The 11612-nt window shown below is 35.2% G+C and overlaps 2 protein-coding genes across 3 annotated transcripts in view; both read left to right on the top strand.

Annotated features, from left to right (window-relative positions):
- The window catches only part of LOC116848150 (golgin subfamily A member 6-like protein 1), a 9682-nt gene extending 3919 nt beyond the window's left edge, over positions 1 to 5763 (top strand). Inside the window, exons 4-8 of the mRNA XM_032823955.1 lie at positions 1007 to 1193; positions 1498 to 1637; positions 2721 to 2884; positions 2991 to 3177; positions 3992 to 5763. Of these exons, the coding sequence (XP_032679846.1) occupies positions 1007 to 1193; positions 1498 to 1637; positions 2721 to 2884; positions 2991 to 3177; positions 3992 to 4933 (1620 nt within the window). The 3' untranslated portion in view covers positions 4934 to 5763. The remainder of the gene's footprint in view (positions 1 to 1006; positions 1194 to 1497; positions 1638 to 2720; positions 2885 to 2990; positions 3178 to 3991) is intronic.
- A 2020-nt stretch (positions 5764 to 7783) lies between these two features.
- Positions 7784 to 11491, top strand: LOC116848151 (KICSTOR complex protein ITFG2-like). 2 transcript variants are annotated; one of them, XM_032823957.1, is made up of 7 exons: positions 7784 to 8084; positions 8185 to 8410; positions 8494 to 8792; positions 8905 to 9217; positions 9419 to 9674; positions 9846 to 10080; positions 10154 to 11491. In XM_032823957.1, the coding sequence occupies exons 1-7, from the start codon at positions 7938 to 7940 to the stop codon at positions 10331 to 10333; spliced, it is 1656 nt and encodes a 551-aa protein (XP_032679848.1). In that variant the 5' UTR covers positions 7784 to 7937; the 3' UTR covers positions 10334 to 11491. The 2 variants fall into 2 exon arrangements, with proteins under 2 accessions (XP_032679848.1, XP_032679847.1); XM_032823956.1 differs by having other exon boundaries at positions 8905 to 9674.
- Positions 11492 to 11612: the final 121 nt, after the last annotated feature.

Genomic DNA, 11612 nt, shown 5'->3' with positions numbered 1-11612 from the left:
CGGGTGGGGTAAAACTTCCCAATTGAGTGTTTCCAAGTAGGTTTTGACCGGCGCCGCAACATGTGGACGAGCATTATCATGCAGGAGAATAATTTTGTCGTGTCTGGAGTAGTAATGGGCGCGTTTTTCCTTCAGTGCTCGGCTCAATCTCACCAATTGTGTTCGGTAGAGAGTCCCAGTAATGGTTTCGTTCGGTTTAAGCAACTCATAATACACGACACCAAGCTGATCCCACCAAATACACAACATGAGTTTTTTTCCATGAATATTCGACTTGGCTGTCGATGTTGAAGCATGGCCATGTGGTCCCCAAAATTTCCTCTTCTTTGGGTTATCGTAGTGGATCCATTTTTCATCACCAGTGACTATACGATGCAAAAAACCCTTTCGTTTATGTCTGGCAAGCAGCATTTCACATATGCAAAATCGGCGTTCAACGTTTCTCGGCTTCAATTCATATGGAACCCAATTTTCTTGCTTTTGAATCATTCCCAACGATTTTAAACGATGTGAAATTGCTTGTTGAGTCACTCTTAATGTAAGTGCAAGTTCTTCTTGCGTTTGGCACAAATCTTCCTCCAATAATGCTTCTAATTCCGCGTCTTCGTACACTTTCGGCCTTCCGCTACGTTCTTTGTCTTCGACGTCAAACTCATCGTTCTTAAACTTTTGAAACCACTCACGACAACTTCTCTCACTTAAAGCAGCCTCACCATATGCTTCTACAAGCAATCGATGCGCCTCAGCTGCAGATTTTTTCAAATTAAAGAAGTAAATCAAAAGTTCCCGCAAATGACGCTTATTCGGCTCAAAACTCGACATTTTCGCACGAAAAAAATTATGTTATGCTGATACAAAATCGCTAATATTTCAAGGTTATGGTGTTGTCAGATGTCCAACCTTACGATATGTCGTTTTACATCTGACAATTTCAACCATAACTTACTAGTGGAGCCATCTTTTGTCAAACGGCGGAGACTTATTTGTACTCCCAATACATCGGCAGGTGTTGAGGAAGTATTCTGACAACGAGATCATTTCGGAGCCATATCCAGGAGTAGCTGCCGAAAAGGAATTTCGCAAAATGGTGTTCAATCCGGAAACTTTGACGAGTGCGATGACCGGGGATACCCTAGATTATCAGAGAAGAATATCGTTACACGCCGCTCCTAGTATAGAGGAGTTAAAAGATCGTAAGTGCTACTGCGAATTACATTTCATTTACATTGTCACCAACGCAATGTCTTTTCTGAGAAGCTCTTTCCTTCAGAGAAATATCTAGAGTTGAAATACATACATACATCTGTCTTCTTGAGTATCTAAGCAGATCTGTAAATGGTGTTGCATGATGCAAGGTTTGCACAATTAGAACACACACGTATTTATACACGCGGGTATACTTGCAAGATTCTGATTTAAAAAAAAATGAGCATATTGTAAGTACTCGTACTTATACTCTGAACACGTTTGGTAATGTTCTACATGCTGGAACACAAGAAGCGGCAGGAGACATAGAGATAGATCAACTGAGACAACGATTGGTCGAGACGGAGGCAGCCATGGAAAGAATTGTTGTCCAGATGGGCAACATATCACGTTCAGTAATGCATAACTCGGCCTCACAGCCAGAAATCAAGGTTTATCAAATTAGTTTTTGAAGCAATTCGCAGTTTCAGTTTACTAGTCGTTAGAAATGTGCACGTCGCTGTGTTCTGATTGCGTTACAAGCTTTACCCATCCAATGTACATTAAATATGTTGTACATCTAGTATAAGATCTTATCTACAATATTTCGCTTTTCTCTCAAATTATCGATGCTTGCGGATAATCGTTGCGAAATTAAAAATTGTTGGTTTATTACGATGTACATGAGATTCGTACTCATCCGTTAATCGAGTGCGACATTGAGTACGAATATTTAAATCGGAATATATTATCTCCAGTACTAGAATTCACGTTGTATATTTTACGTTTTGAGTAGTAGATGGGGGTCCAAAGTCCAATGGTCTGGCAGGGGTCGATCGCGGTTCTAAGGTACATGCCCTTGCCTCCGAGAATATTTTCTAACAAGAGTAACCAAGAGTTTGTGGGACACTTGTGTTTCTTTGGTGCACTGGTTTCACAAATAATAAATCTATCACACGTAAATGTTTATTAGATTTACATGTGAAAGTTTCATTGGTACGATTCTGTAGTAACAACATTTAAGTGCTCCAAATGCAAAATGCCACTATCTTTTCATACAAGTGAAGATACACACGACTTGCTGATGCTAAATCTTGTTGAAGTATAAATTAACGTAACAGTAGTTGCTCTCTATAGCTTCTTGATTACAAGTGTTAATTGTATGTCTTGCATGATATTTGCTTACTTTATATCTTTTTGATGTGGCATATTTTAAAAATTAATAATACTATAATATATGGGTTCTACGACATATATATCTTAAATAACGCATTTTTGAAAATAATTGTAGGATATCTTTTAATATAATTTATTCTTTGGATATGTATGTATCCAAATGATATGATTGTATGGTTTTTGTTTATATTAAAAGCATCATTTATATGAAATAATTCCTGTCAAATCAATCAATGAGATGGCTTTGAAGTTACTATATATAATGTGTTATCATATATTCCCAATATAAGAGATATATAAAAGCAGTTGAAAGAAAAGAAAATAATGAGACAGTGTTAAATTATGTATTTAATTTGCAGGAGGACACTGTGGACCAGGAGTCACATAGTAGAGAAGGTGAGGAGTTAGATGCAGTAGAACAATCGCCAACAGTTAAAGTCATGGGTATGGAAATGACAGCCAGTTGTGAAAGTGGGCAAAAATGTAGCAGGCCTACCACTCCCATTATTCTTACACAACCCAGGTATTTATCTCTCTCATTCTTTCTCTCTCTTTGATTGTATTTATTTTATTACCAGCATCTTTAAGGGACTTGTCGAAATGTCGATATATTGTGCTTTCTATTTTAGTAATGTCGAGAGAGAAAAAACGCCACCAAAACCTATATATTTAGAGGGTGCGCTTCCACCACAATGCGAATTACTCGTGACCGATTCAGAAACTCAAGCAGAAAAATCAGAGGACGACGACGATGCTCCCGTTGTTCTCTCAGGCAAAATGACTCTCTCCCTCATCAGCCTCGACCAGATCGCAGCTGTAAGGAAATATTAGAATTACCAACAGAATCAAATGAATCTGCGGAGCCTTGTTTTATTTGGTGATTCTTTCATTCATTTAATTGTTTGCCTAACTTCTGTATAGGTTACTTAATATAGAGATCACAAATCACAGGAACTAAATGCAGTGCAAAGAATGGTTTCTTGGCTATTACATGTATGGGTATGAGTAATATGCTGATTTCATTATTTATCATTTTTATTCCTATTATTCTCTGTGATTTGTTCTAGATATTAATTACTAGTTTATTATGTGCCTTGTATCTCTTATGTTCTACTAATATTTTAATTTTAACATAAAACACACTGGTTTGTTTTAAATTTCGTCAAAAATGTTGTGTCTCGTCTAGAAGGCGACCTGATAGTAACTTGTGATTCTTTACTGTCTTTAATGTTCGTGCGTGATTATATTATATTTGACAAAATTGAGTAAATTTATGTTTTGATTTTATTTTTAATTATTTCATTGACAGATCTATACATTTTTTGTATACATAATACTAATTATATGTTATGCAAATTGCTCTTTGCAAGAAACAACACTACTATATTAATCAAACCTACACTATTAACATACTAACTATTACGACTATACAATTATATATCTAGTTATACAATTACACGTAAATTCTTATAATATTGCCATTTCTGTGGCATTTAATGTTGATGTTAGAACATCATTCAGCGAATATATTTTATCGTAAATCTTTCTATCTCTTGTATATATATTAAATTTTTTTACTTATTCATTATTTATAACAAATTTATTATAAAGAATCCTGTCTAACATGTAGGAATCAGAGGATGAAACTCAAGATATAAAGGAAGCAGAAGGCATGGATGGCAAGAGAAGAGAGAAAATTTTAGACACCCAAGGAGAGATTGAGGATGTAGTGGATATTGAAGAAAAAAAAACAGGAGAACAAACAGAAAAGATCAAAGTAGGAACAGAAGATACTAAGAAAAAACTTAAAGAAATGGAGGATGTGCAAAATAATGTGAACCTTGTGAAGGATTATAAACAACTTGAGATGAAACAAGATAAACAAAGGAAAGAAGTAGAATCAGGAAAAGAAAACGATATAAAAAGTGGAAAAAAAGAGATAGAAATGGAAGAGGAATATGAGGAAGAGGAAGAAGAAGTGGAAGAGGAGGAAGAAGACGAGGAAGAGGAGGAGGAAGAGGAAGAGGAAGAGGAAGAAGAAGGGAAGGAAGAAGAATACGAAGAAGAATATGAAGAAGAAGATGAAGAAGAAGAGGAAGAGGAAGAAGAAGAAATAAATATAGAAGAGGGGAAAAAACATAAAATTGCAACAGAGGTGAAAGAAAAACAAATAAATGTAAAGAAACAAGAAGAAAAGGAGGCAGAACAGGAGGAGATAGAAGAAGAAGAGGAAGAAGAAGATGAGGAAGAGGAGGAGGAAGAAGAAGAGGAAGAGGAGAAGGAAGAAGAAGAAGAGGAAGAGGAGCAACAAGTAGAAGATAAACAAAAAGAAATAGCCAAGGGACGTCAGCAATTCAGTTACAATAAAAATGATGAAAATAGAGTGAAATATATGACAGATTCTGACCAGGGTTTAGAGCAATCAGATGCTGAGAGCACTGAAGATGAGGAAATGGAAGATGATGATATGGATGCTGATGAAGAAGATGAAGATGAGGAGCACAAGGACAACGATGCAGAAGAATCTGAAATACCTTCCAGCGAACGTGTAACTCACAAGAGAAGAGATTAGAGTAATTCTATTTTTTCGGCAGTGGATCAGTGTTTACCAATCTTTAAGAAATTCTATACTATAATGTAAAGGAAAAAATATTATACTATGATTATAGAAAAGCTGGTAGTATACCTGCAACATGGAAATGTATAAACTTGTTATTTAAGCACTGCCAAATACTTAAAATGCTATGTGCATCACATTTTCGTTTTATTACTTGTTATATTCGAAATGTGATAGAATCACAAATTTATTGACTACACTGGGGCCAAAAGAAAGAGAGGCAGTGCTTTATTCATACATTTGTGCCACATTACAATACCAGGACAGCATAGATATACTTGGATATATATATATATATATATATATATATATATATATATATATATATATATAAAATTCTGTTTAGTCAGAAAGCTATTTACGAAATATCTTCTAGGACTTGATAGATAGAGAATAATAGAATCTTTTTCTAATCGTTACGTAGAGTAACGATATAGATAAATATGAAACTTTGTGATTGGCAAGCACTGATACAACATCCATGCGAAAGCCAAAGACCTGGTCTAGTCATTTTTTTATTACGAGTAAGGTTCGTTCGCAAATCTTTTGCTTCGTGTACTAATTATCATTCTTATTTGAACATTTAATTTTTTTTATCAGGTTTTAGCATTTGATTCTCATAGTATTAGTTCTCATATTGAATTTACCGATGTACGCTTCTCGACGTATTTAATGTGGAACATTGAATGTTTTATCATTTCGACATTTCTGAACTTGGTTTGTAAATGTGAACGTAATTTCTGAATGTATAATTTGTGAACATAAAATATATTCGTTTAATAATATATTAGAATTATCAATAAAATATTTATATATCTTATGCGCATAACACTTGACATAGATTAAAAGTATCATTTAAAAATAATTAGAACAAGGACAAGTTTGTGTTTTTTCCTATTTTATGATAAAATGTATCGTTAAACATAAAGTCTGCGATTTTACTATCCTTGATTAACGTGAAACTATGTATAAAAGGAACTTTAACCAAAACGTTTTTTAGTCGTTCATAGAAGGCTAACGAATTGATATACGACGTTCGTTAATATAAAGTTTTTATATAAAAATTTCGAGCCAAAATTACTGAAAAATGAAATTGAAGTTGAAAAAGTCACATTTCATTTAACCCGATCTTCGCAAAAAACGGTAGTATAATTATAGCATATAACAGTTAAAAATTAATACTTTAAGCTGTAAAATGCTTTTTGAACCATCTCGATAGCGTCATTTTTGTTAACACAGAAAGAAGCCTGAGAACGGCCACCAGCTTGATTTTAGGGATCAGAGTTAGGCGCATTTTCGAAACGCCATCTAACAAAGTGCGCATTTACTACGTTCTTTAAGCGTATCTTCGCGATGGTAACGATAAAATGCGTCTGTTTCGTGTCCGTTGATTTCCATACAATGATAGTAAGTTAGAAAAGGACAGACGTCCAATCGTTCTATTCTTGTCTCACCACTGATGAGTGGATGCACCTTTGACTATATAACCAGAGAGAACCTGAGAACGGCCACGCCATACGTTTTGGCCGACACCGATTTTCACGCTGTTCGATGCGTCATCTGCACCCATGTTTTAGGTGGAACTATGTTCCCTACGCCCATTTTCAAACGCTGCCGGTAAAGTGTCGATTTGTTGTGTGTCCATTCTATGCCCATTTTCTGGCGATTCGTGTCCGTGTTAAGCGAATAATTGCGTGATTGAAAACATGGATTGTTCATGTTCTTAACCATGCAATTATATGCTTAGCACGGACACAAATCGCCAGAAAATGGGCATAGAATGGCACGCAACAAATTGACACTTTACCGGCAGCGTCTGAAAATGGGCATAGGGAACGTAGTTCCACTTAAAAAATGGGTGCAGATGGCGCATCGAACAGCGTGAAAATCGGTGTCGGCCAAATCTTTAAACTCGTTATTCGCCAGCAAAATAACGGGTCTCAAATAGAAATATGTACGTTCGAATTCACCATAACTTGTTTCATGTTGTTTTTCTTTCAATCTTCTATTTTTAAAAGGAAAAAGTAAGATCATCTTATATATACAGAATATTTCAGTGTAAATCTTTGACAGTCCTGTGGCAATGTGAAGTTATTTATGATAAATCTTGGTAAAAACAAAATTTACTAACGAATAACCTAACACGTTCATATTTGTAATTATGTAAATCATAACATATTTATTAAATTTATGTGTTTATTTATGTATTTATTAAATTTATGTTTAATCATTACATAATATTCAAGAAGAAATTGGCATTGTGTAAACAGTACAAGTAATAACAGCTTATTTGTATTATTGAACTGAGTTAACCTAAGTACTTATATGTTATAAATTTTTTTTAGGAAGGTTGATAGATGACTATCGCAGGTTTTGTACGTAATATCTTGGTAGGAATCCCAGTTGGGGTTGCTTTCTGTGACATAGTGGGATATGTAGCGAGAGTGGAAGGAATATCTATGCAACCTGTATTGAATCCAGATACGAAGTATCATGATTATGTGTTCTTAAATCGTTGGGCTGCCAGGAACCGAGATATACAACGTGGTGATATAGTGTCTGTTATATCTCCCAAAGTACCAAGTCAGACACTTATCAAGAGAGTTGTAGGACTTTCTGGAGATATTATAGACACACATGGATATAAAATCAATGTTCTTGAAGTATGATATACTATTCTTGAATGATAATATTTAGTCATCAATTATACACTAACATTAATAATGGACTGATACTGACTATACTTGATACATAGATTGTTTGTACTTCTTGTGAATAAATTAAAAACTTTTGATACAGGTACCAGAAGGGCATTGTTGGTTAGAAGGAGATCATATTGGACATTCTTTGGATTCTAACACTTTTGGGCCAATCTCCCTTGGTCTTGTGACAGCAAAAGCGACACATATAGTTTGGCCACCAAGTAGATGGCAGCCATTGCATTCTATAAGATCCAATTATGAGAGCTGTTAGTTTTGTAAAGAAGTTCCAATGGGACTTACCTGGTACTGTATGCAGACATGGATTGACAATAGGAGATGTTGATAATGATGGTGATAATGAATTGGTTGTGGGTACTGCTGAAGGAGAGCTTTATATTTTCAAAGTAAATATGCTATTTGTGTTTTATTTCCAAAAGAAATAATAATATCGCTTGAAATCATATGTTCTAGAGCTATGCTTAATTTTTGGTTTTTACACAATAGGGATCGGAGCTATGGCAAAAGATTACAGGCCTTGGTCTTATAACTAGTGTGGCAGTTGGAGATATCTTTAATTATGGACGTAACGCGCTTGTAGTCATTTGTGGTGATGGATGGACACATATATTTTATAGTCCCAGATCTGTCAATCCCAATAATTCAAACATGTCCATAGGCCAACATGTTGGCAAAGATACATGTGATCAAGATAACTTCAAAACAAGCTCTGGTAAGCTTTGAAATATGAGAAGATATACCTTACAAAAAACAAAAAATCTTTAATATTAATACAGAGTATATATATGTGTGCAGATGTTGGAGCAGGTATTAACACAACGAACTGTCAGAACTCTGAACAGATCGACAATAGTGAAATGAATGAATTGTCCGGGAAAATGGAATGTGTACACGTACAAAGAATCCCGACTAACACGAAGATAGTACTGATAGCTGATGTCGATAAAGATGGTGCAAATGAGATGATTCTTGGTCTAACGGATCGTGTTGTCCGATCTTATAGATGGTCGAGTAATGCTGATTTAGGAACGGGGAAATTAGTTGGCTTGAATAAATGGGAATGCACCAATCAGATAGGAACAGTTACACTGCAAGTATGTTAAATCGATATACGTATAGTGTGCATCATAAATCACAATATATTGACAATAATATAAATGAATATAAAATATATGAAAATACATTAATACGAAAATCTTTGGCTAGCATACCGGTGATGGCACGCCAACTTTATTGGTCGCACAACCAGGTGGTACATTTATGCGAATTAAATGTAATCCTGACGATTGCCATATGGAGAACGGCTCCTGCGAAATGAGCAGCGAGGTAGCAGCCAGCTGCGTGGATTATCAGACATTAGGGATATCTAGAATGCGCAATCAAAATATCTCAACGGAGATCATTGGCGATTTAGAGCCGGGATCTGTGCCATTTATTTCGACTTTCGAGCCTAAAATGTCTAGTTACGAGCCTAAAGATAACCTCCCGAAGCAGGGTTTTGTGGATGACAGTCAGTTAGGTATGAAAACTTTTAAATCTGTATCGCGACATGAGTTTCGAAGAAATTATTCGCAACCCGAGATTAGAAAAAACAGTTCAAATACGGCGAGTGAATTTAGTAGGGAATTTAGAGCAGATAGTCAGGGAACGATTAGGTTTTATAGCACTGCTGATTCATCCAGTGTTGATGAAATAGATGGCAATTCTATTGGTGGAAAAGTTATTCTAGGAGACTTTGATAGCAAAACTACCAAAGATTCATTGTTACCGACCTTTAAGGAATTCTCTCGGAATAATATTAGTAGAAGCGTTAATAATAACGATGGTAGCGATACCGCTGATGTGAAACAATGCGAGAAGAAAGATGACGATGCGAACGACACAATGGCTGATGGAGGCGCTCCGAGGGGAAAACCGTACGCGTTAGCAACGCTCGACGGAACCATCATGTTAGTGCAGGATGAAGTCATTTTGTGGTGAGTGATTGCACTACGTAGCAATATTTAGATCCTAATTTTAGTCTTGGTAAAAAATTCGACTCGACTTTTAAGATTACTATCTTTTGATTGACGCAAAATATATAGTTCAATATATAGATATGTATAATTTGAGAAACTCGTGAATATCAAATTTTCCTTCTTTTGCAGGGCAATGCAAGTGGATCACCAGATATTTGCTCTGTGTCGATTGGATGTCACAGGTAACAATGCGGATGAGATAATCGCCTGCGCTTGGGATGGTCAGACTTACATTCTGGACCAGCAACGACACAGCGTGCGCTTTCAGTTCGAAGAACCGGTTAGAGCTTTCTGCACGGGGAATTACAACGTGAATCCGGGAACATCCAGCCCCTGCCTAGTATACAATACCTTCAACAACAAGGTGCTTACATGCATTCTACACGTACGAATCGATTAAATGACAGCGATAATTGCAGTATTATTTATTCTTCTAGATTTTTCTCTACTATGATGTTACCCTGCCAAGTATGACGGTCAGTCCTTTGAATCCTACGGAGGATCTCGAGTCTGATCAAATACAGCTCCTCGACAAATTGTTAGGCGAGTGTAGTGTTGGCGAGAGACAACAGAAAATGCAACAATTAACTGAGTGGTTATTATATGGCGGCTGTTAGTGTATAGAAGACAAATGTTACATATATTGTAGAAAATTACACTTATAACGTCTTTATGGAATTAACCTTTAAACTGTAACGTTAAAAAAAATCACACGAATGGTAATGATCGGTCTCACAGACCGCTATTACATTTCCTCTAATTTTTGAAGTTCTTTATAATGAAAGATGTATGTTTTCAATTATTCTGAATAGGTAGGTGGGAAGAAATGTTTTAATATGAGGGTGATAAAAAATCTCATATATAAATGACAAAATATATTTAAATTGTGATAAGCGTGTTTTATAAACTGTGAATTTAAATTTGAAACTAAACAATATTTTCTTTTAATAATGATTAGCAAACAAAATTAAACGAACAAAAACGAAAAATAGTATAAAACTATATTTTTTAAAAACTGTCTGAACTTTCAGATCTGTTTGTTGGCGTACCAGTTAAGCAGTATACGCACATTTTCCGCGAGCATTGTAAACAAATCGGTGTCTCACACTTTGCATATTTGTACAGTTTTTCGTTTGAATTTGTTTTATAATGTGCAAGTTTTTCTTTTTTCGAGAACGTCGGTTGGCACATTATGTGCCTGTGGCTTACTTACTGGCTTTAAAATATCTTTTACATTCAAATATATCTATAAAAATCACATTCATCTACATATTTTTTTTACATATTTATTTACATATTTTACCTCCTAATAGTAGCTATAATACTGATATACTATTATATTTTAAGGGTAGAGAAATTTTTATAGTATAGCATTTTACTGCGAAAAAAGTAACGTAAATGGTAAACACCGGTCTGTGAGACCACTATAATTTTTTAACCGTCTCGTATTATACGTTTCTAGTGAATGAAAACGGGACCACCGCAGGGTTTGGTGAAAGCACATGAGATACGAAGGTAGTATAAGTTAAGACTGCCTTTTGCAGATGTCAAGGAAGTTATTGATAAGTAAAATTTTAATAGCAGTCTGTGAGATCGACATTACAGTTTAAAGGTTAAATATAAGTATTCCAATGTGTGTGCGTATATCGTAGAAGAGCATATGAGAAGTCACTGTTTTTTAAATCTTTATTATATCGAATGTTATTATATCTATTGTTATTATATCTATTGTTATATCGAATCTGATCAACAAAGAGTACTTATCTAGACGCTCATTTAGCACATCGCGAATCAATATTATCTCCACTGAGAAAACATTTGATTGTGAATGAAGTAATCGCGCGATTTCTCATCGGCTTCTTCGTTTCTCACTTCGGCAGGACGTTTTCCTAGGCA

Source organism: Odontomachus brunneus, unplaced genomic scaffold (genome assembly GCF_010583005.1).
Source record: "Odontomachus brunneus isolate Ranch 3 - 2012 unplaced genomic scaffold, Obru_v1 Obru_scaffold_090, whole genome shotgun sequence".
Lineage (NCBI taxonomy): Eukaryota > Metazoa > Arthropoda > Insecta > Hymenoptera > Formicidae > Odontomachus > Odontomachus brunneus.
Note: the sequence above shows the minus strand (reverse complement) of the source record. Positions and strands in the feature narration are given on the sequence as shown.

Bases quoted from the DNA above. Each gene is read 5' to 3' on its own strand.
- LOC116848151 (XM_032823956.1), top strand. From the start codon at position 7,938: ATGAGAGCTGTTAGTTTTGTAAAGAAGTTCCAATGGGACTTACCTGGT. The intron at 8,411-8,493 runs GTAAGCTTTGAA...ATATGTGTGCAG, and splicing joins TAACTTCAAAACAAGCTCTG to ATGTTGGAGCAGGTATTAAC. The intron at 10,081-10,153 runs GTGCTTACATGC...TTATTCTTCTAG, and splicing joins ACAATACCTTCAACAACAAG to ATTTTTCTCTACTATGATGT.